The sequence below is a fragment of the Lepidochelys kempii genome, chromosome 5 (assembly GCF_965140265.1).
Source record: "Lepidochelys kempii isolate rLepKem1 chromosome 5, rLepKem1.hap2, whole genome shotgun sequence".
NCBI lineage: Eukaryota > Metazoa > Chordata > Testudines > Cheloniidae > Lepidochelys > Lepidochelys kempii.
In genome coordinates this window covers 78,568,165-78,593,930 of record NC_133260.1, presented here as the reverse complement: position 1 = coordinate 78,593,930, position 25,766 = coordinate 78,568,165, and the positions used below count along the sequence as shown (strand labels likewise).

The 25,766-nt window shown below is 48.2% G+C and overlaps 1 protein-coding gene across 3 annotated transcripts in view; it reads right to left on the bottom strand.

Moving 5' to 3' along the window:
* SNX24 (sorting nexin 24) overlaps positions 1 to 25,766 on the bottom strand; it is a 147,048-nt gene that overhangs the window by 60,410 nt on the left and 60,872 nt on the right. For all 3 annotated transcript variants that reach the window (XM_073344835.1, XM_073344836.1, XM_073344837.1), the window contains exon 2: positions 7,006 to 7,089. In XM_073344835.1, the coding sequence (XP_073200936.1) occupies positions 7,006 to 7,089 (84 nt within the window). The remainder of the gene's footprint in view (positions 1 to 7,005; positions 7,090 to 25,766) is intronic.

Genomic DNA, 25,766 nt, shown 5'->3' with positions numbered 1-25,766 from the left:
GGTGCCACAAGTACTCCTTTTCTTCTTACTAACTACCTGATCCTGAAACACATTACTCACAGATGTAAGGCATGGGACCACTCCAGTGTGTGTAAAGTTAAGCTTGTGAATATATATAGATTTTTTGCAGGACTGGAGCCTCAGTGAGTAGTGTGATTGATTTTGATAGGTATAATCAGCATGAGCACAAGGGGAAAAATAGGCCCCAAATGAATATGGGAGATAAATATGGATTGAAAAGAAAATGTAACTGAAAAATTTTAAATGGCAGCTAGTTGCACAATGAGGCTATCTACCAAGGAGAAAAAAGTTAAGAAATGCATGCACATAGTAACTACTGTGCAAAATCTACACAACAAATCATATTCTTATTCCTATAGGGCTCTCTAGTAAACAGGAGCTCAGCAGGCGCATTCCACTTTTCTGTCACCTTCAGTGAACTGCTTCTTTTCCAGACTTCTTGTTTCAGAAGAAACTTATGGAATAAGACGTTTGCCTTTCAGAACAGAAATTTTAAATAGAAGCATCCAGCTCCAACTATTGGATGGGGGACAATCACATTCTCCTTTAACACCCTTCTAAGCAACTCAAAAAGAGTAATGGATTTCAAGTTGGGAAATTAGTGAGTAAAATGTATTATCTCATACATATAAATGAGATGACTATTCTTAGCCTTTGGAAAAGAACAAACTTAGTATTCATTTAGTATTGGATAAATTCAATATTGCAACAATACAGTAGGCCTTTTTCTTCTCTAACTTTGTGGGTACATATGAGCCACATGTTCAACTCAACATACAGGAGTTTGGCCACCCAACTCTCTAACGTTAACAAATTGCATGCTTGACTAGATATAAATGATCTCCTCCAAAAGATTCCTTTTCTACAGAAATATGCATTATTTCATGCTTTTACAAGAATAAATCTACCGACATAAGGTTCTACTGATGTTTAACAACAATATGGCAGTACAAAAGAACCAAAAAGAAAGGAAAGCATGAATAATCTGAGAAACCTCCCTCTCCCTTAACAAAACATATGGAATATACTGACATCTCTTTTATGAGAGATGACGTGCAATGCACACAGTTAAGATAGGTTTCAGAGTAACAGCCGTGTTAGTCTGTATTCGCAAAAAGAAAAGGAGTACTTGTGGCACCTTAGAGACTAAAAAGAAAAGGAGTACAGTTAAGATAGGACATTACCAGTGACGCTGTCATAAAAATAAAGGGAAGGGAAACCACTTTCTGTATACAGTGCTATAAAATCCCTCCTGGCCAGAGGCAAAGTCCTTCTACCTGTAAAGGATTAAGAAGCTCAGGTAACCTGGCTGGCACCTGACCCAAAATGACCAAGGAGGGGACAAGATACTTTCAAATCTGGAGGGGGAAAAGGCTTTTGTCTCTCTGTGTGATACCTTTGCCAGGAACAGATCAAGAATGCAAGCCCTCCAACTCCTGTAAAGTTAGTAAGTAATCTAGCTAGAAAATGCATTAGATTTTCTTTGGTTTGGCTTGTGAAATTAGCTGTGCTGGAGGAAATGTGTATTCCTGTTTTTGTGTCTTTTTGTAACTTAAGGTTTTGCCTAGGGGGATTCTCTATGTTTTGAATCTGACTGCCTGTAAGATTATCTTCCATTCTGATCTTACAGAGTTGTTCTCTTATCTTTTTTTGTTCTTCTAATAAAGTTCTGGTTTTTTAAAGAATCTGATTGGGTTTTTTGGGTCTTAAAAATCCAAGGCTGGTTTGTACTCATCTTGTTTATTCTCAAGCCTCCCCAGGAAAGGGGGTGTAAGGGCTTGGGGGGATATTTTGGGGAAATAGGAACTCCAAGTGGTCCTTTCCCTATTCTTTGTCTAAATCTCTTGGTGGTGGCAGCATACTGCTCAAGGACAAGGCGAAATTTGTGCCTTGGGAAAGTTTTTAACCTAAGCTGGCAAAAATAAGCTTAGGCGGTCTTTCATGTGGGTCCCCACATCTGTACCCTAGAGTTAAGGGTGGGGAGGGAACCCTGACATGGTGGCAGAGCGGTGGGATCATTTTGAACCAGAGATCATTTTGAACCAAAAGCACAGACCTGAAGAGGTTTGTTTGTTTTTTAACTGAAAGCAGCTAGAGCTTTTTCTGTCTCTTTGCCTGGTGGCAGAGGTGGTAGTTTTTTAACAAAAGGATTTTTCTGTAGGCTGGGAACAGCTATCAGAGGCAAAGATATCAGGTTACAGCACAGCGAACTGGGAATTCACAAGCAGATTTTTTTTTCTTTCTAACTCTCAGGTATAGCTAGGTTGAACACAGAGAGGCTAGGATGACAGAAAGCAATGTCCAACAGAAACTGGAATTAGCCAGATCTGAAGCTGAGGAAAGACAGAAGGAACATGAAAGACTGGAAGAACTCGGACAGATAAAGATTGATTCACATGCAGCCAAAGAAAAAGTTGCTAGGGAGGCAGAAATGGCCAGAGAAAAAGCCAGGGAAAAGACAGAGGAGGCTGCCCAAGAGGCTGCCCACACGAGAGCCATGGAGGCAAAAGAAAAAGAAATGGAGGAGAGGGAAAAAGAGAGGAAGCATGCACTGGAGATAAAGAAGGCAAGGGCTCAGCAGAATTACCGAATAACCCTAACATTCCTTCCCCAACATTCCACAAATGGGAGCGACTATGTCCATAGTATGATGAATCCAGTGATATTGCTGAATATTTTCTCACCTTTGAGAAACTGAAACTGTGCACACTCCATAAAATTCCTGATGCTCATAAGATGACATTGGTCGCAAAATTGACTGGAAGAGCTCTGGACATATTCAACAAGATGCCTGTTGAGGAGGCTTCTGACTAAGATAAATTCAAGGATTTGGTTTTAAAACAATTTCAAGTTACACCTGAAACTTACAGAGTAAAATTTCAAACCCTTAAGAGAGGGCCTGGACTAAGTAATGTGGCTTATGTAAACCAGATAAAGGATCTGTTAGCTAAATGGGTCAAAGGAAGGGGTGTCACTGGCTTTGAAGGAGTGTGTGATTTGATGGCTCAGGAACAATTCCTGAATATGTCCGATGACGATATAAACAGTGTTTATGGGTAAGAAAATGGACTCAGCAGAAAATCTTGCTTCTTATGCTCAGCAATACGAGCAGTGCCAGACTGCCAGAGAGGCGCGGCAAACCAGAACAAAATGGGTGGAGGGAGGAGAAAGGAACAACCCTGGTCGCAGTTTGAGCAGATACCAGAAGGGACACCCTCAGACCACACCCTACTACTGGGGGCAGCCCAAGGCCCCAACTACACCCCAAGGAAAACTCCAGACACCTTATCGTCCCACCACACTGTTCTCCAGCAACTCACCTCGCCCCAGTGACCAGTCAGTTGTGCGATGTCTTAAATGTAACGAGTTGGGCCATGTAAAGGCCAACTGCCCCAAGAACCCCAACAGATTACAGTTCATTGCACCAGAGTCCCACCAAAGATCCTCAGGCCCAGATGCCTCACAGATACCCTCAGAGCGGAGGGAAACTGTGAGTGTGGGCGGGAAGAAAGTTACAACGTGGAGAGACACCAGAGCACAAGTGTGGCTATCCACCAATCCTTAGTGGACCCCACATTCATCGACCCAGAGGTCCAACTGATGATTCAACCCTTCAAGTTAAACTCTTTCAATTTGCCTACAGCCAAGTTGCCTGTCCAGTACAAGAGCTGGTCAGGAACGTGGACTTTTGCAATCTATGATGATTATCCCATTCCCATGCTCCCGGGGGAAGACTTGGCCAGTCATGTGAAGCTAGCCAAGAGGGTGGGAATGGTCACCTGCAGCCAAGCTAAGCAAGCTGTCACACCTAGCTCTGTTCCAGACACTTCTACCAGGGCCCAGGCAGAGATGATGGAACTGGACCCCATGCCAACGTCTGCGACAGCAGTAGTGGATCCAGTCCTAGAGACCCAGACAGAGCCAGTCCCAGAACCGGAACTGGCGGAACAACCAGCACCAGAACCATTGCCAGCACTGAATCTAGTGCTTGCAACCCCAACACCAGAGGGCCCCACCGAACCTGCACTGGCAGCAGCAGATAACCCTACACAAGAGACTCAGCCGGAGCCTGAACCCCAACATAGTGCACCAGCGGAGAGCGGTTCACAGTCACCAGGAACAGCCCCATCACCTGCATCGCTTCCAGAGGGACCAAGCCCAGGTCCACAATCCAATGAGGAACTGATGTCTCCAGCATCAAGGGAACAGTTCCAGACCGACCAGGAAGCAGATGAAAGCCTCCAGAGAGCTTGGACAGCAGCACGGAGCAACCCACCACCTCTCAGGACTTCTAATTGATCCAGGTTTGTTGTAGAAAGAGGTCTTTTATACAAGGAAACTCTTTCTGGTGGACACCAGGAAGATTGGCATTCTCAAAGACAGTCGGTAGTTCCAACTAAGTACCGGGTAAAGCTCTTAAGCTTAGCCCACGATCATCCTAGTGGCCAAACTGGGGTGAACAGAACCAAAGACCATTTGGGAAAGTCATTCCACTGGGAGGGAATGGGAAAGGATGTTTCTACCTACGTCTGGTTTTGTGAGGTGTGCCAAAGAGTAGGAAAACCCCAAGACAGGTCAAAGACCCTCTCCAGCCACTCCCCATCATCAAGGTTCCATTTCAGTGAGTAGCTGTGGATATTCTGGGTCCTTTTCCAAAAAAGACACCCAGAGGAAAGCAGTATGACCTGACTTTCATGGATTTTGCCACCCGATGGCCAGAAGCAATAGCTCTTAGCAACACCACGGCTAAAAGTGTGTGCCAGGCACTAACAGACATTCTTGCCAGAGTATGTTGGCCCTCCGACATCCTTACAGACGCAGGAACTAATTTCCTGGCAGGAACTATGGAAAGCCTTTGGGAAGTTCACGGGGTGAATCACTTGGTTGCCAACTCTTACCCCATGAAACAAAAAATCTGGTGGAGAAGTTTAATGGAACTTTGGGGGGCATGATATGTAAATTCGTAAATGAGCACTCCAATGATTGGGACCTAGTGTTGCAGCAGTTGCTTTTTGCCTACAGAGCTGTACCACATCCCAGCTTAGGGTTTTCACCATTTGAACTTCTATATGGCTGCAAGGTTAAGGGGCCATTACAGTTGGTGAAGCAGCAATGGGAGGGGTTTACACCTTCTCCAGGAACTAACATTCTGGACTTTGTAACCAACCTACAAAACACCCTCCGAACTTCTTTAGTTCTTGCTAAAGAAAACCTAAAAGATGCTCAAAAAGAGCAAAAAACCTGGTATGATAAACATGCCAGAGAGCGATCCTTCCAAGATCAGGTCATGGTCTTGAAGGCGCTCCAGGCCCATAAAATGGAAGCGTCGTGGGAAGGTCCATTCATGGTCCAAGAGCATCTGGGAGCTGTTAATTATCTCATAGCATTCCCCACCTCAAACCAAAAGCCTAAGGTGTACCATATTAATTCTCTAAAGCCCTTTCATTCCAGAGAATTAAAGGTTTGTCAGTTTACAGCCCAGGGAGGAGATGAGGGGGAGCAACAGCTCAGTGGTTTGAGCATTGGCCTGCTAAACCCAGGGTTGTGAGTTCAATCCTGGAGGGGGCCATTTAGGGATTTGGGGCAAAAATTGGGGATTGGTCCTGCTTTGAGCAGGGGGTTGGACTAGATGACTTCCTGAGGTCCCTTCCAACCCTGATATTCTATGATGCTGAGTGGTCTGAAGGTGTCTACTCTGAAGGGAAAAGTGATGGTGGCGTGAAAGAGGTGAACCTCTCCATGACCCTTGGGTGTATGCAGCGACAGCAGATCAAGGAGCTGTGGACTAGCTATGTGCTGACGTTCTCAGCCACCCCAGGACTGACTGAACGGGCATACCACTCCATTGACACAGGTAACGCTCACCCAATTAGAGCCGAACCTTATCGGGTGTCTCCTCAAGCTAAAACTGCTATACAACGGGAGATCCAGGATATGCTACAGATGGGTGTAATCCGCCCCTCTGGCAGTGCATGGGCATCTCCAGTGGTTCTAGTTCCCAAACCAGATGGGGAGATACGTTTTTGCATGTACTACCGTAAGCTAAATGCTGTAACTCGCCCAGACAACTATCCAATGCCACGCACAGATGAACTATTGGAGAAACTGGGATGGGCCCAATTCATCTCTACCTTGGACTTAACCAAGGGGTACTGGCAGGTACCGCTAGATGAATCTGCCAAGGAAAGATCAGCCTTCACCACACATCTCGGGCTGTATGAATTTAATGTGCTCCCTTTCGGGCTGCGAAATGCACCCACCACCTTCCAAAAACTTGTAGATGGTCTCCTCGTGGGATTGGGAGAATATGCAGTCGCCTACCTTGACGACGTGGCCGTATTTTCGGATTCCTGGGCAGAACACCTGGAACATCTACGAAAAGTCTTTGAGCGCACAAAAGAGGCAAGACTAACTGTTAAGGCTAAGAAGTGTCAAATAGGCCTAAACAGAGTGACGTACCTTGGACATCAGGTGGGTCAAGGAACTATCAACCCCGTACAGGCCAAAGTGGATGCTATCCAAAAGTGGCCTGTCCCAAAGTCAAAGAAACAGGTCCAATCCTTCTTAGGCTTGGCTGGATATTACAGGCGATTTGTACCACAATACAGCCAAATTGCCACCCCACTGACAGACCTAACCAAAAAGAAACAGCCAAATGCAGTTCAGTGGACTGAAGAGTGTCAGAAGGCCTTTAACCAGCTTTAAGCGACACTCATGTCTGACCCTGTGCTAAGGGCCCCAGATTTTGACAATCCGTTCCTGGTAACCACAGATGCATCCAAGCGTGTTGTGGGAGCATTTTTAATGCAGGAAGGACCGGATCAAGAATTCCATCCTGTCGTGTTTCTCAGCAAGGAGAAAGAGTTCAGAGTGGGGAGGGAACCCTAACAGACACCTTCAAAAGAAATGAAACAAACATCAACTAAGGTAACCTGAAGTTATATCAACTAAGTTACACACCTAGAAAGGAGAGAGATAATTTACCTTTTTATGGAGGGCATGAAATTCACTATACCTCTTTTCGACAAAATGTTTTCTTCCACTCATCAGCACCTCTATCTTAAAGACCTGTAAAAATATCAATTAAAAAGAGATTAATTTCATCCACTCAAAACATTCAGTCATCTAACACATTAATTTTGTGACCATGATGTATTTCATTCCTTTAATTACAGTAGCTGATCCCCCAAAATCCAGAAGACTCAGGAGACACTGGAGTACAACATTGATTAATGAGGACTCTGACTAAATGCTCTACTAATAAGTTTGTTCAGCAAACACATTTAAAGGCAATTAAGCTTTGGATTTTTTTTTAATCTTTAGCTTTTATTATACAATAATAATCCCTTATAGAAATTATTTCACTGAAGGGAGAAGAAAACAAAATGGCAATGAAAACATAAACAGAACAAATACAGGGATTTTGTTTCTCTCTCTCTCTCATACAATGCTGCATAGTAACTGCCACACATATGTACAATATGTTCCTCATGACAGAAGTAGTATGCCTTCTACAACAGAAGAGAAATAAATGTGAACAGTACATTGTAGGTTAATTTCTTCCTAACCTGCATATTCATCTCTAATCTCAGCTGGGCTTGTTCTACTGTTTACACCATGGAAAAAAATGTGGTAAAGGCTCGTTTTCTTTGCATGATACGTATGACAGCTGTTGCTGCTGCCTGTGGAAGGTTGAAAGGCCAGACAAAGAAGCTCTCTCGATCCACTAATTAGTGGCGACCACATGACATTTGCTTGATTCTCAGGTCACTGGATCAAGTTCTGAGGGCAAGTGATGAGAAATATTTTGAAATGCTTGTGAAAACATGGTCTATTAAACGAAGACAAGATCAGTCAAAAAGCAATGTAAAGAGGGGTGTCTGCTGTTTCCAGCAGTTCTTACACTTGTTCTGTTTTGCTTAGGAAATACTGGAAGTAATTATTCCCAGGATGGTGAGAGGCTATACAAAAGAACAGTATATTACATAAGGACCCAGATTTTGGCCCACTCTACTGTCCTTTAAAATGAGTTTGGAAACACTGTTCACACTCAGATCCAGATAAAATGATTTCTACCAGAGTCTGGCCAGATAGCATGGCTCAGACTAAGCTATTCAGGAGTGAGTTGGAACCCATTTTTCAGTGTATGGTGGGTTCTCTGCTAGAACATGTTTTTTAAACATGATTCAAATATGCAATGATTTTCACTGGTTGCCCAAACATGTTAAAAACCAATTTAGTTAGAATCTTACTGAAGCCATGTTAAACATGGGCTTTAATTTGGTTTGAGCCATAATATGAATAGATCCAGAGTGAAGACAATATTTAGCAGGATAACTTCACTATATACAGATCTTCATTAATACCAGAATTAGTTTGTACAATATAATCCATTGAAACAATTTGGGATTTCATTCTATTTCGCTATAACAGGAATTTTACTATATCCAAGTCACTTTGAGCAGCTTAACCCATTTTTTGGCTACCAGAAACTCTGTCCCCAGAAATTATTTGCTCCTTGCAAAGCTTCAAGACATCAGCAGACATATTTTACAAATTCACAGCTGTAAATGAAATGATATGTATGGAGAAAGGTTTTAAAAGATCAACTTAAAGTTAGCTGCTAATTTAACATATTTTTAATGTCTAAGCTATAAACACTGTAACTTTTAAAATGAGCAGTAGCTGGAAGGGAAATCCTGTCTATATAATGTGCGTGTAAGTCAATTTCAATTAATTGCACCACTTCACCAAAGTAGCATTTCTTTCAGAGAGCATTCCAGAAATACAAGAGACAAAATGCTTTTGAATATGCAGAAAATGAATCATCTTTAGATCTGAAGAACTCTGGAGAATTAAGTGGCTGAGAAAACTGGATACTGGAATATGAACCTGATCAGTTCGGTAGTGATCAAAAGTCATTACCTTTTAATTGCTGTGGTGATCTGTGTAAAATTAATTGATAGTCTCCATTCAGTTTGGAGTGACTCATGTCTATGTCACACACACGCAAAATATTGTCTCATTTGGCATGCTGGTTAGCAGCCTCAACACATAAACTAAGGAAGGAATGAACATGAAGACTAAACAACACTCCACGTGCGGGTTGAGACACATTGGTGGGGAAGTTTAAGCTGTTGCTCCCTGGGCACTACAAGTCCCCAGGGCTGTCCATCAGACAATTTTCATGAGAATTACAAATTCACGTAAGTCAAGTTTTGCCCTCAGTCACACACATGCAACTTCAGTGAAGTAAATCTGTTTCCCTTTGAAGTCAGTAGAGTTGAATGGTTCTTGCAGGAGGTCAAATTTTGACCCAAGGTGGGGGCGAAAAGGAAATGAAAAGCTCTGGGCAGGCTGTTTTTTCAGTGCATATATCTATTTTATCGCCAACTGATCTATGTTTCAGAACTAGTTTATGAACTATGTAAATAGTTCCAGGGCCCCAGAATTGGTATTTCATTTTTAAGCTCAGATTTTCTCACCAGGGAAGAAACAGGAACGTTTTAATAACTATGCATATAATTATTGGGAATCAAGGAGGCAGCATCCATCAGTTGCAGAACAGAGTAGCTGGTAGCTTTCACAGAGGCTATAAGAGATTTGCCTCAATGGTGTCTGTCCATGATGCTGCTGCCATTTCTACTACAATGAAATCTGCTGCCTTCACATCATCTGTTACTTACACCAATATGCAGGCTTCAATCATAGAATATCAGGGTTGGAAGGGACCTCAGGAGGCCATCCAGTCCAACCCCCTGCTCAAAGCAGGACCAATCCCCAATTAAATCATCCCAGCCAGGGCTTTGTCAAGCCTGACCTTAAAAACTTCTAAGGAAGGAGATTCTACCACCTCCCTAGGTTACGCATTCCAGTGTTTCACCACCCTCCTAGCGAAAAAGTTTTTCCTAATATTCAACCTAAACCTCCCCCACTGCAACTTGAGACCATTACTCCTTGTCCTGTCCTCTTCTACCACTGAGAATAGTCTAGAACCATCCTCTCTGGAACCACCTCTCAGGTAGTTGAAAGCAGCTATCAAATCCCCCCTCATTCTTCTCTTCTGCAGACTAAACAATCCCAGTTCCCTCAGCCTCTCCTCATAAGTCGTGTTCCAGACCCCTAATCATTTTTGTTGTCCTTCGCTGGACTCTCTCCAATTTATCCACATCCTTCTTGTAGTGTGGGGCCCAAAACTGGACATAGGACTCCAGATGAGGTCTCACCAGTGTCGAATAGAGGGGAACGATCACGTCCCTCGATCTGCTCGCTATGCCCCTACTTATACATCCCAAAATGCCACTGGCCTTCTTGGCAACAAGGGCACACTGCTGACTCATATCCAGCTTCTCGTCCACTGTCACCCCTAGGTCCTTTTCCGCAGAACTGCTGCCTAGCCATTCGGTCCCTAGTCTGTAGCTGTGCATTGGGTTCTTCCGTCCTAAGTGCAGGACCCTGCACTTATCCTTATTGAACCTCATCAGATTTCTTTTGGCCCAATCCTCCAATTTGTCTAGGTCCCTCTGTATCCTATTCCTGCCCTCTAGCGTATCTACCACTCCTCCTAGTTTAGTATCATCCGCAAATTTGCTGAGGGTGCAATCCACACCATCCTCCAGATCATTTATGAAGATATTGAACAAAACCGGCCCCAGGACCGACCCCTGGGGCACTCCACTTGACACCGGCTGCCATCTAGACACGGAGCCATTGATCACTACCCGTTGAGCCCGACAATCTAGCCAACTTTCTACCCACCTTATAGTGCATTCATCCAGCCTGGGCCCAGAGTGGGGGGCTTCCTTCCCTCTCGTGGTCTTCCACCCTTGCGACTTACCTGGTGGCCCAGAGCGAGGGGGCTTCATCGACTCTCAAGGTCTGTCACCCCCTCGAGTTACCTGGCGCCACGCCCAGTGTCACCAACAATTCCCTCCTCTGAAAGCACCCAACAAGAGGGACAGGCTGTGGGGTGGACAATCCGGGGGGGGGCACGTGCACCCACGTGTGAAAGAACCCTTCTAAGGTGGTGGTGTTTGCAGCAGCAATGGCTGGGGCCCCTTACTCTCTCTCCATCAAAGGGTCAAACAAAGGAAACCGGACGGGGACACCAAGCAGAGAACCTCGGACAGTGCCCACCACTCCTCAAAAGCATCAAGAGAGTCGGTGGACACCGCCCAGAGGAACTCCGCTCAGATACGTGAACGGACCGAGGATCGGAAAACGGCCCCACAGTCACAGGAAACTCCATTGGCCAACCTCCTCTCTCTGGTTTTATAGATGGCCGTTTTAGCCAGGGCCAGGAGGAGGTTAACTAGGAGATCCCGCAACTTTGTGAGGCCACGAATGGGGAGTGCATAAATAAAAAAGTGAGGGTAAAAATGCAACCAGAAACGTAATAAAAGATTTGTGAGGAGCCGGAACAGGGGCTGCAGCCTGGCGCACTCCAAATATACGTGTGCCAGGGTTTCCCTCACACCACAAAAGGGACAAGTATCTGGGATTGGGTTGAAACGCGCCAAGTACGTGCCCGTGCTCACAGCTCCATGAAGGAGCCGCCAACTGACGTCCCCGACGGGCCTCGGAACCAAGGTGGAATATAGGCTGGCCCACCGGGGCTGCTCACCCTCCAGAGGTGGCAGAAGGTCTTGCCACTTTGTGTCAGGGCAGGACACTAGGGTGAGGGCGTGAAGGGTGTAGAGCACGAGCTTGTATAGATGTTTCCTTGGCACGGTTTGGAAGCATACCGGCTGAAGTTCATACAGCCAGCTCGCAGTAAAGGGGTGAGGGGATCGATTGGGTCTGCGGGGCAGGGGTCCATTTAAAAGGTCTGGCGGGCCTGGGGAAGAGAGTGGGCGCGCCTGCCCTTGAGCAGGACCCGGTCGAGGTAAGCTCGAGCAGTGGGCGGCAAAGCAGCCATCACCTCCTGAAGTACGCGCCGGGGGATACTGAGGTCTGGAGAGCCCCATGTGCTGAGCAAGCATCAGGGGGTCCAGCCAGTCTCCCCGGTCTTAGTTCAGGAGGTCTCCGACTCTCGTGACTTCTGCCAGGATCAAGCTCTGGCGCACCGACCGAGACTCCGCCACCTGCACACGGAACTGGGTGTTGTGTAGGGGCTCTGCGAGGAGATCTGCCCCCTCGGTGGCCGCCACGGACCTGGTCATTAAAAACAGTTTCCTAGTCCGGAGGAGGTCCTGGTAGAAGACCGGCAGCCCGGAGAGGTCTCGTGGAAGACCTCCCAGACGGAGATAAAAGAGCTGCCGGTCGTATCGGAGCCCTCGGATGCGGCGCAGGGTGGCGTGTGCCAGTATGCTCCACACCGAACTGCCTGCACCATAGAGGAGCCTCTGTAGGGCCTGGAGGCAGAAGATGCGGACCTGAGTATGCAGACACTTCATCTACCCCGAAGGAAGGAGGACAGCGCCTGAAGAACCCCTACAGGGGCCCAGTGCATTCCTCACCAAAAGAACCCCAGAATCGATGTTCGGAGGTTGGTCAGGAAACCCGCAGCCAGGACCAGGGTGTTGAGCCGGTACCAGAGCATAGACAGGACTAGTTGATTAAGCACCAGCACTTTCCCTCAGAGGGAGAGACATCAGAGTAGTCCCGTCCATTTCCAGAGCCGCTCTGTCACCCCGCCCTCTAAATTTTCTCAGTTCTCCAGCAGAGAGGGATGCGTGGCAGAAAGGTAAACGCCGAGGTAGAGCAGCGGACCTGCGCTCCACCGGACAGTCTGAAGTGCGGGTGGGAGGGAGCTCGCCTGCCGCCAGTCTCCTACCACCAAGCCAGAGCTCTTGACCCATTTGACTCGGGCGGAGGAGGCTGCTGAACAGATGGCCTGGCAAGCCTCCACCCACGCCACGTCGCCCGGGTCCTGGACCACGAGGAGCACGTCATCAGCGTACGCCAACAGGACCAGCCGCAGCTCCGGCTCCCGCAGCACCAACCCGGTCAACCTCCTGCGGAGGAGACAGAGGAAGGGCTCGATAGCCAGAGCGTATAGCTGGCCCGAGAGGGGGCACCCCTACCGTACTCCTGGCCCGAAGCTGACCGGTTCGGTCAGGGTCCAGTTGAGCTTAACCAGACACTCTGCACAAGCGTACAGCACCCAGAGAAAACCCACAAACTGGGGTCTGAAGCCAAACGCCTGCAGAGTGCTCAGGAGGTACCCGTGGTCCACCCTATCGAACGCCTTCTCCTGATCTAGGGACAGGAGGGCGAACGACAGACCATCTCTACACCCGAATTCCAAAAGGTCCCGAACCAGAAATAGGTTATCAAAGATACTGCGGTCTGGGACAGTGTAGGTCTGGTCTGGTCGGATCACGTCTGCCAGCACAGACCCTAGCCGCAACGAGTTTGCTTTCGCTACGATTTTGTAGTCCGTGCTGAGGAGCGAGAGGGGACGCCAATTTCATAAATCGCGGAGGTCCCCCTTCTTCGGCAATAAGGCGAGCACAGCTCGCGTGCACGAAAGAGGGAGGACCCTGCTCTGCAGAGACTCGGTCCAGGCTCTGGCTCTCCCGCACATCTCCGCCGGTTCCGTGAGGGGGGTGCAGTCTTCTGCCAGGAGGTAGGTGACGTGTTTTTTGGCCCCCGCTCGTTTTCTCCAGGGCACAGAAGAAGCAGGAGCCGTAATCCATCTCTCGAAGGAGGCGGATGTGGGATCGAACAAAGGCGCCCCGGCCCGATGGTCCTCGAGGGCCCGGAGCTCCTCCTGCTTCTCCCGGCACGCTCCGCAGAGGAGCGGGTCCTCGGGGCTGGCGGCCAGACGCCTCTCCAGCTCTAAGACCTCCCGTTCCAACTGCTCTATTGCCGCATTTCTCCGTCGGCTGGTGCCTCAGGTGTAGTCGCGGCAGAAAAGCCAGACGCGCACCTTCCCCAGGTCCCACCATCGCCGCGCCGAGGGAAAGGCACGCAACTGACCTCGCCAGGCCAGCCAGAATTCCTGGAAGGACGTCAAGAAGCCCTCATCTTCCAACAGGCTGTTGTTAAAATGCCAGTAGGCTGGCCCCGGCCTTTCCACACGGAGGGAGGCTGTCACGGTGGCTAGGTGATGGTCAGAAAATGGGGCCAGCCGAATGCTGGAGGAGTGGGCTCGTGAGAGATGGAAGCGTGATAAATTAAATGCGATCCAACCGGGAGTGGCTCGACCGACGGGCTTCCACCTGGACAAAGGTGAACATGGAAGTGTCATCCGGGTGGTGATCATGCCAGATGCCAGGGAGTGATGTTCGACTATCTCCCGGAGGGTGTCCGCGGCGGCCGGGCTCTGCTCGGTCCCCGAGCAGTCCCGCTCCTTGAGGGTGGTATTAAAATCCCCTCCCAGGACCAGGCACTCATGAGAATCTAAGGTGCCAAGGAAGGCGGACGCCTGCTGATAGAATTGCAGCTGCTCCAGGCCCAATGTCAGGGCATAGTCGTTAACGAGGTTAACCACGAGCCCCTCCATACGGACCCGGAGATGCAGCAGGCGACCCGGCACAGCCTCAGCGACCCCTAGCACCTCGGACCTAAGGTCGGGGGAGAACAGGGTCACCACTCCAGCCTGCCAAACTGTGGAATGGCTAAAGTAGACCCTGTCCCCCGACTCCAGCCGTCAACTGTCTTTGGCGGTCGGATCCACATGGGTCTCCTGCAGGAAAACCACAGAGTACCCTCCCTCCCAAAGGAAGGAGAGCACCTGGGACCTGCGGGGAGCCATCCTACAACCCCGGGTGTTCAACGTTGCGATGGTGAGAAGTGTCATGGGGAGGGCCGGGGGGATCCTCACTGGCAGGAACGCTCGCATCCCCCAGCGGGCCGCGCAACAGTCCTTGACCCGTCCCATAGGTGAGTAATTGGTCACGGAAGACGTGGACCCGCCAGTAGGCTGTGGCACCCTGCTTCCCGGTCCCTTTACGGCCCTTATGGCCCGGAGGATTTGAAAAAAGTCCCCTCATCGCTGGACAGTAAGCTGTACCTTGTTGCGGGAGCTATGGACATCCTCTAAAAACTTCCACAGTTCTCCTCGCAGCTCATGGGGGGGTGGGGTTACAGTTTCCCGGTTGTTCCCCGGTGGGCCCTTGGTGCCGCCCCGTGGCCCACTAAAATGGGTAAGCAGGGTGCAGACCCCCGACGGGGTGCCTGATGGGCTGGAGCTTCTAAGCCCGCCTCAAGCTCTGGGGCGATAGGGGGTGGTGGAGGGAAAATAGCAGCCCCTAATGGGTCGGGGCAGGAAAACACAAAGGCCGCTCCCTGGGGGTCATCAGTTGGAAAAGGGAAGGAGACAGCTCTGGTGGTGGCAATAACATCACAGGAGGTAGACTGGATAGGGGTAGGGGCAGGGGCAGGGCAGAGGCAAGGTTCTGGGTTTTGGGAGGCAAGCAGCTGGATGGTGGCACCTCCCGATCAGGCTCGAGGGTTAAGGGGGTGGGGAGGGAGCTCTCAGTGATACTGGGTGTGGGCTCTATGGTAGATTTAGCGCCCACAGCACCAGGAGGTGGATTATCTTCTGTTGGGCACCTGCCTGGGAAGGAAGTCGATTGCTCCGCACCAACGGGGGGTGCCCCTGGCGACTCGTGTCCCGGCCGCGTGGCGCCGGCTGTCACCTGAGCAGGCTCGGTGGTCATCAGCGGGGTGCCATCAGCGGCTGGGTCGATGTAGGAGTCCAGAGGCTCCTCGGAGGTGGGAGCAGAAGCAGCAGTTAGGGGGAGGGAGCATGGGGAAAAGAGGGGTGGAGTGAGGTCGCCCAAATTGAGGTTTGCTGGCAAAAGGTCGTCCTCCCCCTGGGTGACCGGGGTCAGATCTAGGGCCTCGATCTCCTCAAACATGGAGGAGAGGACACTTTCCACCGCCCCGGGGTTCTCCCCGCTGGCACCCGCCACGACTGTTACCCCGGGATTCACGTGGGCTTCGGGTAGTGTCAGGCAGAAGGGGCTTCCTCGAGGGTCTCGGAGGGGAGGGTCTCCCGTGGAGGGGAGACATTACCTTCCAGTGCTACCACGTCTTTCCCGGCTGACACTGGTGGATGGGATGCACTCGTGGGCAAAGTGGAAGGTTTGGCATCAGTGCATTGGTCTTCCAGGGGGCCTCCGCTTCGGGTAGATGAGGCAGAGCTCGAGCCTTCCGCTTGCCTCGCTTCCCCTGGACTAGGGCCCAGCCCTCCATGGCATCATCTGGGGGCTGGTTAGTAGGGGTCATGTCAGGGGGTAAAGACGATGGCTCAGGGACTTGGGGGGGAACGGTGGGGCGGCATAAGGGAGGGAGGATTCTCCCTGGGGCAGGCTCTCTCCCATGCCTGGTGGTATCTCTGCCACACCCTCCTCCATAGGCCCCGCCAGATTGTCAGCAGCGAGGGCAGGGCTCTCCCACTCGTCTGGGCGTTGTAGGGGAGGTGCCCCTTGGGCCTGTGCAGGAGTAGTGCTGGTCCGAAGAGGAGGGGGGGCAGGTTTGGGTATCGGGTGGCCAGGGGCGTTGGCAATGACGGGGCTGATGTCCTGCTGGGTCTCGGGGATCCCAGGTGCCCCTCCTTGCCGGGCTAAGAGGCGGTCCCTCCGGACATGCCCCGACAGAGGTAGCACCGGGCTTCCCCCGTGGTGAAATACACCCGGTAACGGGCCCCCTGGTGGGGGACTAGGAAGGATCCCTCGAGCGCCTCTCCGTCACGCGCCGCCGATGGCAGTAGAAGCTGCACTTGCTGGCGGAAGGAAAAGATGTGACGGAGGGTGGGGTCCTTGCAGCCCAACAGGAGAGGGCTGATAACAGAAACAGGTTTCCCCAGGGTGGAAAGGGCGGGTAGCAGGGCAGCATTGGGGAGAAAAGGAAGGACAGAGGTCAGGACCAGGCTGACGCCCAGGTCCTCCAGCGGCTCTAGGGGGACAAACACCCCCCCACACACTGCCAGGCCCCTCTCCACTGCCTCCTGGGCGGCAGCCTATGATGCTAAGAAGAAAACGACCTTCCCGTACATTTTGGAGGCCACTACAATGGCCGAGGGCCCCACCACCCTCGCCAATGCCCACACGTAGGTCTCCACATGGGGTGAGGCGGGCACCAGGACGCATCGGACACCGTGCTTCCTTGTCATGGTGGGAAAGGGTCCCTGGCCACTATTGATGGTGGCGGAGGCGGTGGGTGGGAGAGATGATGAGGCAGCAGGCGGGGGGGGCTGCCGCCGCCCAGGCATACATCCTGGGGGCTGAGGGAGGGACACCCGCAGAGCTGGTGGAGGGGGCAGCAGGGAAGGATGCCGTGGTCGGTGGCGGGGCCGCAGCAGTGGGAGTGGCCCCTGCCATGCAGGGCCTGGTGGTTTTAGCGGGTCCCTTCCCCTTCTTCTTGCCCTGGCCTTTCCCGCCAGCTGGGGGGGCTCCCCTAGAGTCTGGGGAGGTGGTGGGCATGGCAGCGGCGGAGGTCACCCCGGTGCCCTCCACTGCCGATGCCCCAGCAGGGGCGGTGGCAGGTGGTTAACAGGAGTTGGGGTCAGGTAAAAAGGGACAGGCTGTGGGATGGAAAGTTCGGGGGGGGCGGGGAAGGCGCACATGAACCAACATACGCTTGTCCAGAGAGTCCTGTTTGGTTGGCTGGTGCTTCTGGCCCACATGGTGGAATCAGGGCGAGCAGCTAAGTCCAGAGGCAGATGTTAAACAGCCAGCAAAGATGGTGGAGGAGGCAGTTGTGAAGATGGTAGTGTGGGGGTTGGGAGGACACAGATGGATCGGGGGGTAGCTCCGTGCCACACCCCCTGTGTCCCTACAAACACAGTTAAGACACAGTCAAGGCCTCCCCGCACACGAGAGCACAGTTCGAAAGTTACTCAGTCTTGGGCCCCCTCCACGGCAATTTGTAGATTCCCCGGGCGGTGTTCCTCCGGTAGACGGCTTTTTCCCTATCTGTTCCAGGCTTTCTTTTTTGCAGCTGCAACATTCCAGGGATGCCAGAGCAGATGATAAGAAATTTTCTCGGCCAGAGATGGGTCCGCAAACAAACAGCAAGCGGCTGGGTCTGGGGGCTGGGTCCCTTCACTCCCCCACTCCGGGGAGCGGGCCAGCAGGTGCCCCCTCTCTCAGGGCGGGTTTCAGCTGGAGCAGCAGCGGCGTCCAAGGGCGGGGAAGGGCGGTAACAGCCAGCCGGCAGCTGGCCAACACTCTAGGAACAGCAGAAAAACAACAAAAAGAAAAGAAAGGGGGGAGAGTGTCTGGCCCGGTCGGGGAGGGGAAGCTGAAAGCAGGGGCAAAAAGCAAGGAAAGCCCAGGCCCAGAGGGCAGCAGCAGGAGAGGACTAGAAGGGAACCTTCTTCCCTGTAGAGGGAAGGAAGTTTGCTATAAATTAATTAAAGCACCTGAAGCCAGTCACATGATAAAACCCCCCTGCTTCAATCAGACAAGAGGAGGAGTTGAAGTAGAGTGGATTGGTGTGGGAGCAGAGAGCAGTTTGGAGGAGTTGAAGCAGAGTGGATTGGTGTTGGAGCAGAGAGCACTCTGCTTCAACTCCTCCAAACTGGATTGGCATTGGAGCAAAGAGCAGTTCGGAGGAGTTGAAACAGAATGGATTGGTGTTGGAGCAGAGAGCAGTTTGAAGGGAAGCAGAGAAGAGTTTGGAGAAGTGCTGCGGTGGGCTAAGAAGACCAAGACCCTAGGTAAAGGGACACCTGGTTTGTGCAGAGGGAGGGCTGGAAGCCCCACAAGCTGAAGGGCAGGAGAGGGAAGTAGCCCAGGGGAAGGAACCGCTAGTTCTATACCTAAGGCCCCTGGGCTGGGACCCGGAGGAGAGGGCAGACCCGGGTCCCTCCCTCTCCACTCCCCTCCTTCTCCACTCCCCTCCTCTAGGACACTAGTGGGGCAGTTAATACCCCAGTTCAGGGGCAAGAAACAGTGCCCTGAACCCCCACCCAAGAAGAGAAAGCGTGAGACCCATCATAGTAGTGCCGGCAATTTGCCACAGTAGTCAAATGTAGGAGTATATAAAAGTTTTCATCCTGCTTCCATAAATGTCTTAACAATTCCCAAATGTTTACAAGTTAAATATTTTGCTTAAATGTAAAATAAAGTTTGAGCAAAGCAGCCCATAAAGCAGAAATGAATCTGAATTAATAGAAAAACATATTGTACTTATGAGTATTGATTGTTAAATTACTTCATTGTGGTTGCAGAAGTTCCAATCTTATCTCATCATCATTTACTAGATCACTTCTCACAATCTTAGCACAGAGATGAGTTTTGTGTCACTATTTTCAACAAGGGTCTCGCGATGTATGTGTGTGTGTGTGAGAGAGAAATCTTTGTATAAGGGATCTCCTAACAGACACAAAATACCTAGTGAATATAGACAAGTCTGACAATTTAACTGAGCAATTGCAGGCACTGACAGAAAAACAAAGTGAGGAAACTGGTGCACCTAGGTGAAAGTGCCAAAATAAAGAAGGAAGAATTACGGATGAAATTGTAACAGTACGAGGAAATTACTTTTCTATGTAAGAATGTTCACATTCTGTTGACCAGATAACTCTGAACAGACATATCACTTTTTATATGTGCGGTACAGCTAAATGCCCTGAGAATGAAAAATGTAATAATTAATCATGGAGTCAGACAACTAATGCTGCTCTTACAACAGACAGAAATTATACTTACAGTGAATGATCCACATTTAGTCTTGGCTAGGACAATAAGTACAGTAGGTTTACAGTGATGTTACTGTGTCCTTTATTAAATGCACTGGGTGAAAGGCTACCAACCCATAAATTCTGCCACTAAATACAACGTATCCTTTCTCTCTGGTACCACAACAAAAGCCTGCTCAACCATTACCAAAGCTGTTTGCACAGAGCTTAATGCAGGAGTGATTGTCCAACACACTTTAATCTGTGCAAAACGAAGAGCGGGATGAACAGCACAATACTAGCAACTCCTTCTATATACTGCTCCCATCTAAATCAATGGGACTGGAACAAGGATCAGAGGTCTGTACTTTAACTTAAGAATATAAGAATGGCCATGCTGGGTTAGACCAAAAGTCCATCCAGCTGAGTATGCTGTCTACCGACAGTGGCCAATACCAGGTGCCCCAGAGGGAGTGAACCTAACAAGAAATGCGCAAGTGATTTCTCTCCTCCCATCCATCTCCACCCTCTGACAAACAAAGGCTAGGGACACCATTCCTTACCCATCCTGGTTAATAACCATTAATGGAGTTAACCTCCATGAATTTATTCAGTTCTCTTTTAAACCCTGTTATAGTCCTAGCCTTCAGAACCTCCTCAGGCAAGGAGTTCTACAGGTTGATTGTGTGCTGTGTGAAGAAGAGCTTCCTTTTATTTGTTTTAAACCTGCTGCCCATTAATTTCATTCGGTGGCCCCTAGTTCTTATATTATGGGAACACGTAAATAACTTTTCCTTATTCACTTTCTCCACACCGCTCATGATTTTATATACCTCTATCATATTCCCCCTTAGTCTCCTCTTTTCCAAGCTGAAAAATCCTAGCATCTTTAATCTCTCCTCATATGGGACCCGTTCCAAACCCCTAATTATTTTAGTTGCCCTTCTCTGAACCTTTTCTAATGCCAGTATATGTTTTTTGAGATGAGGAGAACACATCTATACGCAGTATTCAAGATGTGGGCGTACCATGGATTTATATAATGGCAATAAGATATTCTCCATCTTATTCTCTATCCTTTTTTCTTTTCTTTTTTTTTTTTAAACCTTGGACAAGTTGTCCAAGGTAAAAAAAAAATCCAACTCAGCTTTTTACATAAAATTGTTTACAAAAGTTGAGACAAACGGACTGATACAAACTGAACCGTATAGGTTAAAAGAACTGTGATGAGACATCTTCCAGGCTCCTGGTAACAAGTAATGGGTTGATAGGACAGTGAGCTAAAAGATTCCAGAAATGGGAGAAAGTGTTTAAAGCTGAAAGCATCAAAAAGCGTTTTAATTGGTTCATGTTAATGCTAAATGGCTGTCACATTTTTGGACATTGTTTATTTGGGTGTCACTGAAATGGAGTGGCAGGGGGGACAGCTGGACTGGAAGGAGAAAACGCCACCTTTCCATCTCTTCTTGGACCCTGGGATCTACCTTGACACCTTTGGGTCTTTATCATCCTTGATCCTGAAAGGCATCCTGACCAGACTTGGCCAGAGAGAGGAAACTGATGACATCGTCAAATAGTTGCAAAATGAAACTTAGGTTCCTGTACTTACACCCACCTATCCCACCCCTGTGACTTTTTCCTTCCCCGTCATATTTCTTCTCTTTCCTTTTCTCTTTTTTGCCTTCTGTCTAACAACAGTCTGGTTTAGCCAGACAAGACGGCATCCTTTGCAGCACTGCTGTGAGCCTGTGACCACTGAGGCTGCTAAAAGAAATGCCCTAAACCAGAGGTTTTCAACCATTTTCTTTCTGAGCCCCCTCACCCAAACATGTGATAAAAGCTCCACGGCCCGCTTGTACCACAATAACTGATTTTCTGCATATAAAAGCCAGGGCTGGCATTAGGAGGTAGCTAGCAGGGCATTTGCCTGGGGCCCCATACCCTGGGGGCCCACACGAAGCTACATTGCTCAGGCTGTAGCACCAGGCAGCAGGGCTCAGTGACCTGGGCTTCCGACCCATGTGGTAGGGCTTTGGCTTTCTGCCCTGGGCCCCAGAGAGTCTAATGCTGGCCCTGCTTGGATGCTCACTTGAAATCTGCTTGAGGCCCCCTAGGGGAACCCGGATCCCTGGCTGAGAACCACTGCCCTAAACAGCATGAGATTGTTTACCAGGCCCCATAGAGGCTGGTATGACCAAACACGATACCCATGTTTCTCCAGCAGTGATGGTGCTGACTTTTAATTGCAACAGTGACAGAAGCTCCATTTTCTATCTTTGATTTTCTTTTCTTTCCCGTTTTGTGTGCGTTTGTCTTTTTATCTTCAAGGAAATGGGACTGGACTTCTACAACAGCAAAACAGCAGCAGCAACTACAGCTGCACACCATCTCAACTAACTTCTTTTCTTTTCCCCCAAAAGGACAGTTAATACCAATTGCCCACCAAGGGTTTTTCCCTCTACAAACTTTCTACAGCTAAAGGAAAGGGAATAAAGTCCATTCTTAATCTTACTTAAACAATTTGAAATATGAAGTATTAACTGTTTTTCCTTTTTTCCCTGTATCTTTAATAAAAAGCTAAAATGATTGTTAATCATTGGTTGTTACAATACGAGTGAACAAGAGATAAGTGTGGTTTTGCATCAGGTTAACTATGCACCAGTGAACATGAGTTTTATTTACATATTATCCCTTGTTCGGCCAGAGACACCCCCTTTTCCACACAACAGGAGGAGACATGGACAGGTTGGAGGGGTTAGCAGGTCATTAAAAATGTTACTGTTTCATAACAAATTCTATTTAGTTTTGGTGCAAGGAAATACACTGTTTGAGACAGAAATTTTAGTTGTCCAAGATAAGGAAATATAGAGGTATTATACACATATCTAAATTGCACAATATTTTTAAGTTTGAATCATTTATACACTTCATATGATTTGTATAATATATACTTTAATACTTTATAAACTATATAAACTTATACAAACAACCTTTCAGTAGAGGGACAGACTTGTAGCATCCTGGTTTAGAATTTGTACAAGATGAGGAGAGTTGTACAAAAACCAGAAGCACTGAGGAGAAATTTACAAAAGTCATATTTCTATTAAATGAGAAACAAAACATAGGACTGAGCTTACCAATGCTATTTAACGTATGACTTACAGAAATAAATACATCCCTTTAAAAGTCTCAGCATGCCTGACAGGCTTTTTGACTGAGGAATAGCTAATGCATTCAGCTCTCAAGCAGCTCAACCTTAAACCTTTGTCATGGCCATATGGAAGAAATTCCAGAACAAATGAAATGGCAGCCACGGTCCATGAAGCACTAATAGGATTTCCACATGTTTAGTGTTTCATTAATGTTCAGACAATGGCACCTTTTCTCTGGTTCAGTTGGACTATGCTCACTGCAAGACCAGGGTGTGTGGGTGGAGCCAGAGTTGGTTTTATATCTAGACTGCATTTCACTGATCCTGGAGCAAACCAGGGCTGATCCAATCATCAGCATAAATAACAGCAGTTCCATGGCTGCTCTAGCATGTACCTAGCTGCACATAGGTACACCACCCAGTACAATAGGTCCTGGTCCAAAACTGGGGCTCCTAGGCACAACAGTAATACAAATAAATAATCACACAGGTACAACAGCTGTTTTTTTGGGTGGGTTAAATACTTATTACTATTTGCATTAGGTATTTTTATTATGGTATTGCTTTGTCCAGAATCAAAACACAAGGAGGTATATCACAGAAAACTGTTCTGTTAATTCATGGAAAATAAATATATTCAAATCGCTCCCAAGTCTATGAAGCAATCCATGGACATTGATCAGGAGGAACATTCTTATTATTTCTAACAATATAATAAATTAATTTTGTCATTAACTCTAAATCCAACAAGAAGGCTTTGTTGTCTTTAAAATTCCCTCAACAAATCCTACTATCATAATGCTATCCTGACTGAAATTCTGTGATAAGAATGTGTTAAGATATTCTGGCATTTAAAACATTCACAAATATGTCTTCTACTTCAAATCTCAATTTAAAACCCACTTCTTTTATTTAACCTTCAGGTCACTGATCTAAGACTCCTACACTCACCTATAATTTTGTATTCACTCTAAATTCGACTGTAATTTCTTTAAGGCAGGGACCTGTCTAAAAAGTGTTTTGTAAAGTACCTTATACGCCAATGGTGCAATAAAATAGTTATGGATATTCTTTGTATCATGCTTTTTCCAATATCAACTTCCTCATCCACAAAACAGACTGGCACCTGCAGTGATTATGTACAAAAGAAACAGGACTCTGGGGCAATCTTTGTAAAGATGGCCTTTGAGAGAAAGAGGTAGAACAATATATGTTCCTTGTGGTATCCCAGAGACATTAATTCTCATTAAGCAGGAAACTGTAGGGAGTCTCCTGTGGAACTACCATTGTTACTGCATGAAGAAGGCAGTTGGCATAGAAGAGCCAGCACTCACGCTTTTTTCCCCCCACTCACTTTCACCAATCTTTTTCAAACACACGCTTCATAAATCCCATAGGAACTTCTCTGTCATTTCCTGAAAAATAACTTACTTGGCTCTCCTAATTACAAAGCTTCTCCTTGCCAAGGTAATGCAGACTATGGAAATACAGCCAAACTAAGATGCTACAAGATCTGACACTTTTGCTGTTTTTCTTTATGAGAAGCACAAATGTTGCACAGATGCCTTCCGTTTAAAATCCAGTTGACACTGCAGTCACCTTTTTGTCAAGATCCTTAGAACCAAATGTAAACAACAATAATAATGAATAAGCTGAGAATATAGGTCTCAAAGTGCTTTTAGAGTAAGGATTCTAAATTCTGTATTACAAATTGAGCAGGTGAGGCAAACACTGAACTCTTGTTTGGAATAATTCCCAAATTATTCCTGTGGTTAAATTGCTCTGATGATAGGATTGCCAGGCGTCTGGTTTTTGATCGGAATGCACGGCCGACCGGGCGGTTAAAAATCCGGTCAACGACACAGCAGGGGCCTGGGGCTAAGGCAGGCTCCCTGCCTGCTCTAGCTCCGCGCAGCTCCTAGGTCCTTGCACTCCCTAGGCACATGGGCAGCCAGGGAGGCTCCACGCACTGCCCCGCCTTGGGTGCTGGCTCCACAGCTCCCACTGGCCAGGAACCGTGACCAATGTGAGCTGCAGGGGCAGCGCCTGCAGGCACGAGGGTAACATGTGGAGCCTCTCTGGCCACCAATGCACTTAGGGGCTGCAGGGACCTGGCGGCCGCTTCCTGGGAACCGCAATAAGTGCTGCTAGGACCCCACACCCCAATCACCTGCCCTGGTCCTGAGTCCCCTCCTTCACCCCAAACCCCTCATCCCTGGCCCCACCCCTGAATGCACACCCCCAGCTGGAGCCTGCACTCTGAACCCCTCAGCTCCAGCTCCACCCCAGAGCCCGCACCAGAGCCCTCCAACCCGGTGAAAATGAGTGAGGGTGGGGGACAGCAAGCGATGGAGGGAGGGGGATGCAGTGAGCATCAGAAAAGGGATGGGGCAGAGGTGTTCAGTGTTGTACAATTAGAAAGTTGGCAACCCTATCTGATGAGAGATACTAAAAGTATGCATCTTGCAATACTCTCATAATGATCTTCAAAATGATGTAAATGTCTGTGGAAAATAATGAACTATTTCAGAGCCAAGTGACATAGAACAGAAAAACATCTGTTCATTCCTCTGTGGCTTTATGAATAACCAGTACAACTTCAAATTTAAAGAAATGCCCTTTCAAAGAGTTACTCACTTCTGCCTGTTCCAAGCCCTACTATACTCAGATCTACAATGACACAGCAATCTTCACTTAGGTCCGTCAGAAGTAGTGATAGGCAGGGTTTATTTCAAATTGTACAGAAACCAATTTCAGATGATGTTTATTGAATTAACAGATTGAGAGGTCTTCTACTTTTCTGATGCGTGTGCTGATTTTATTAGTTATCCCATTTCAAAACAACAGATTACAGGTATTTCCAAACGGGATTTCTCTGCCCATTTAGCCAATATGCATTTTGCTTTTCTTAAAACTCAGTACATAATGAGTAAGATAAATAATAGCATCATAACTTCAGATAAATGTTTTTCCAAATCAGACCTCAGTTACAGCAATTTATGAAAATCAATTCCAGCT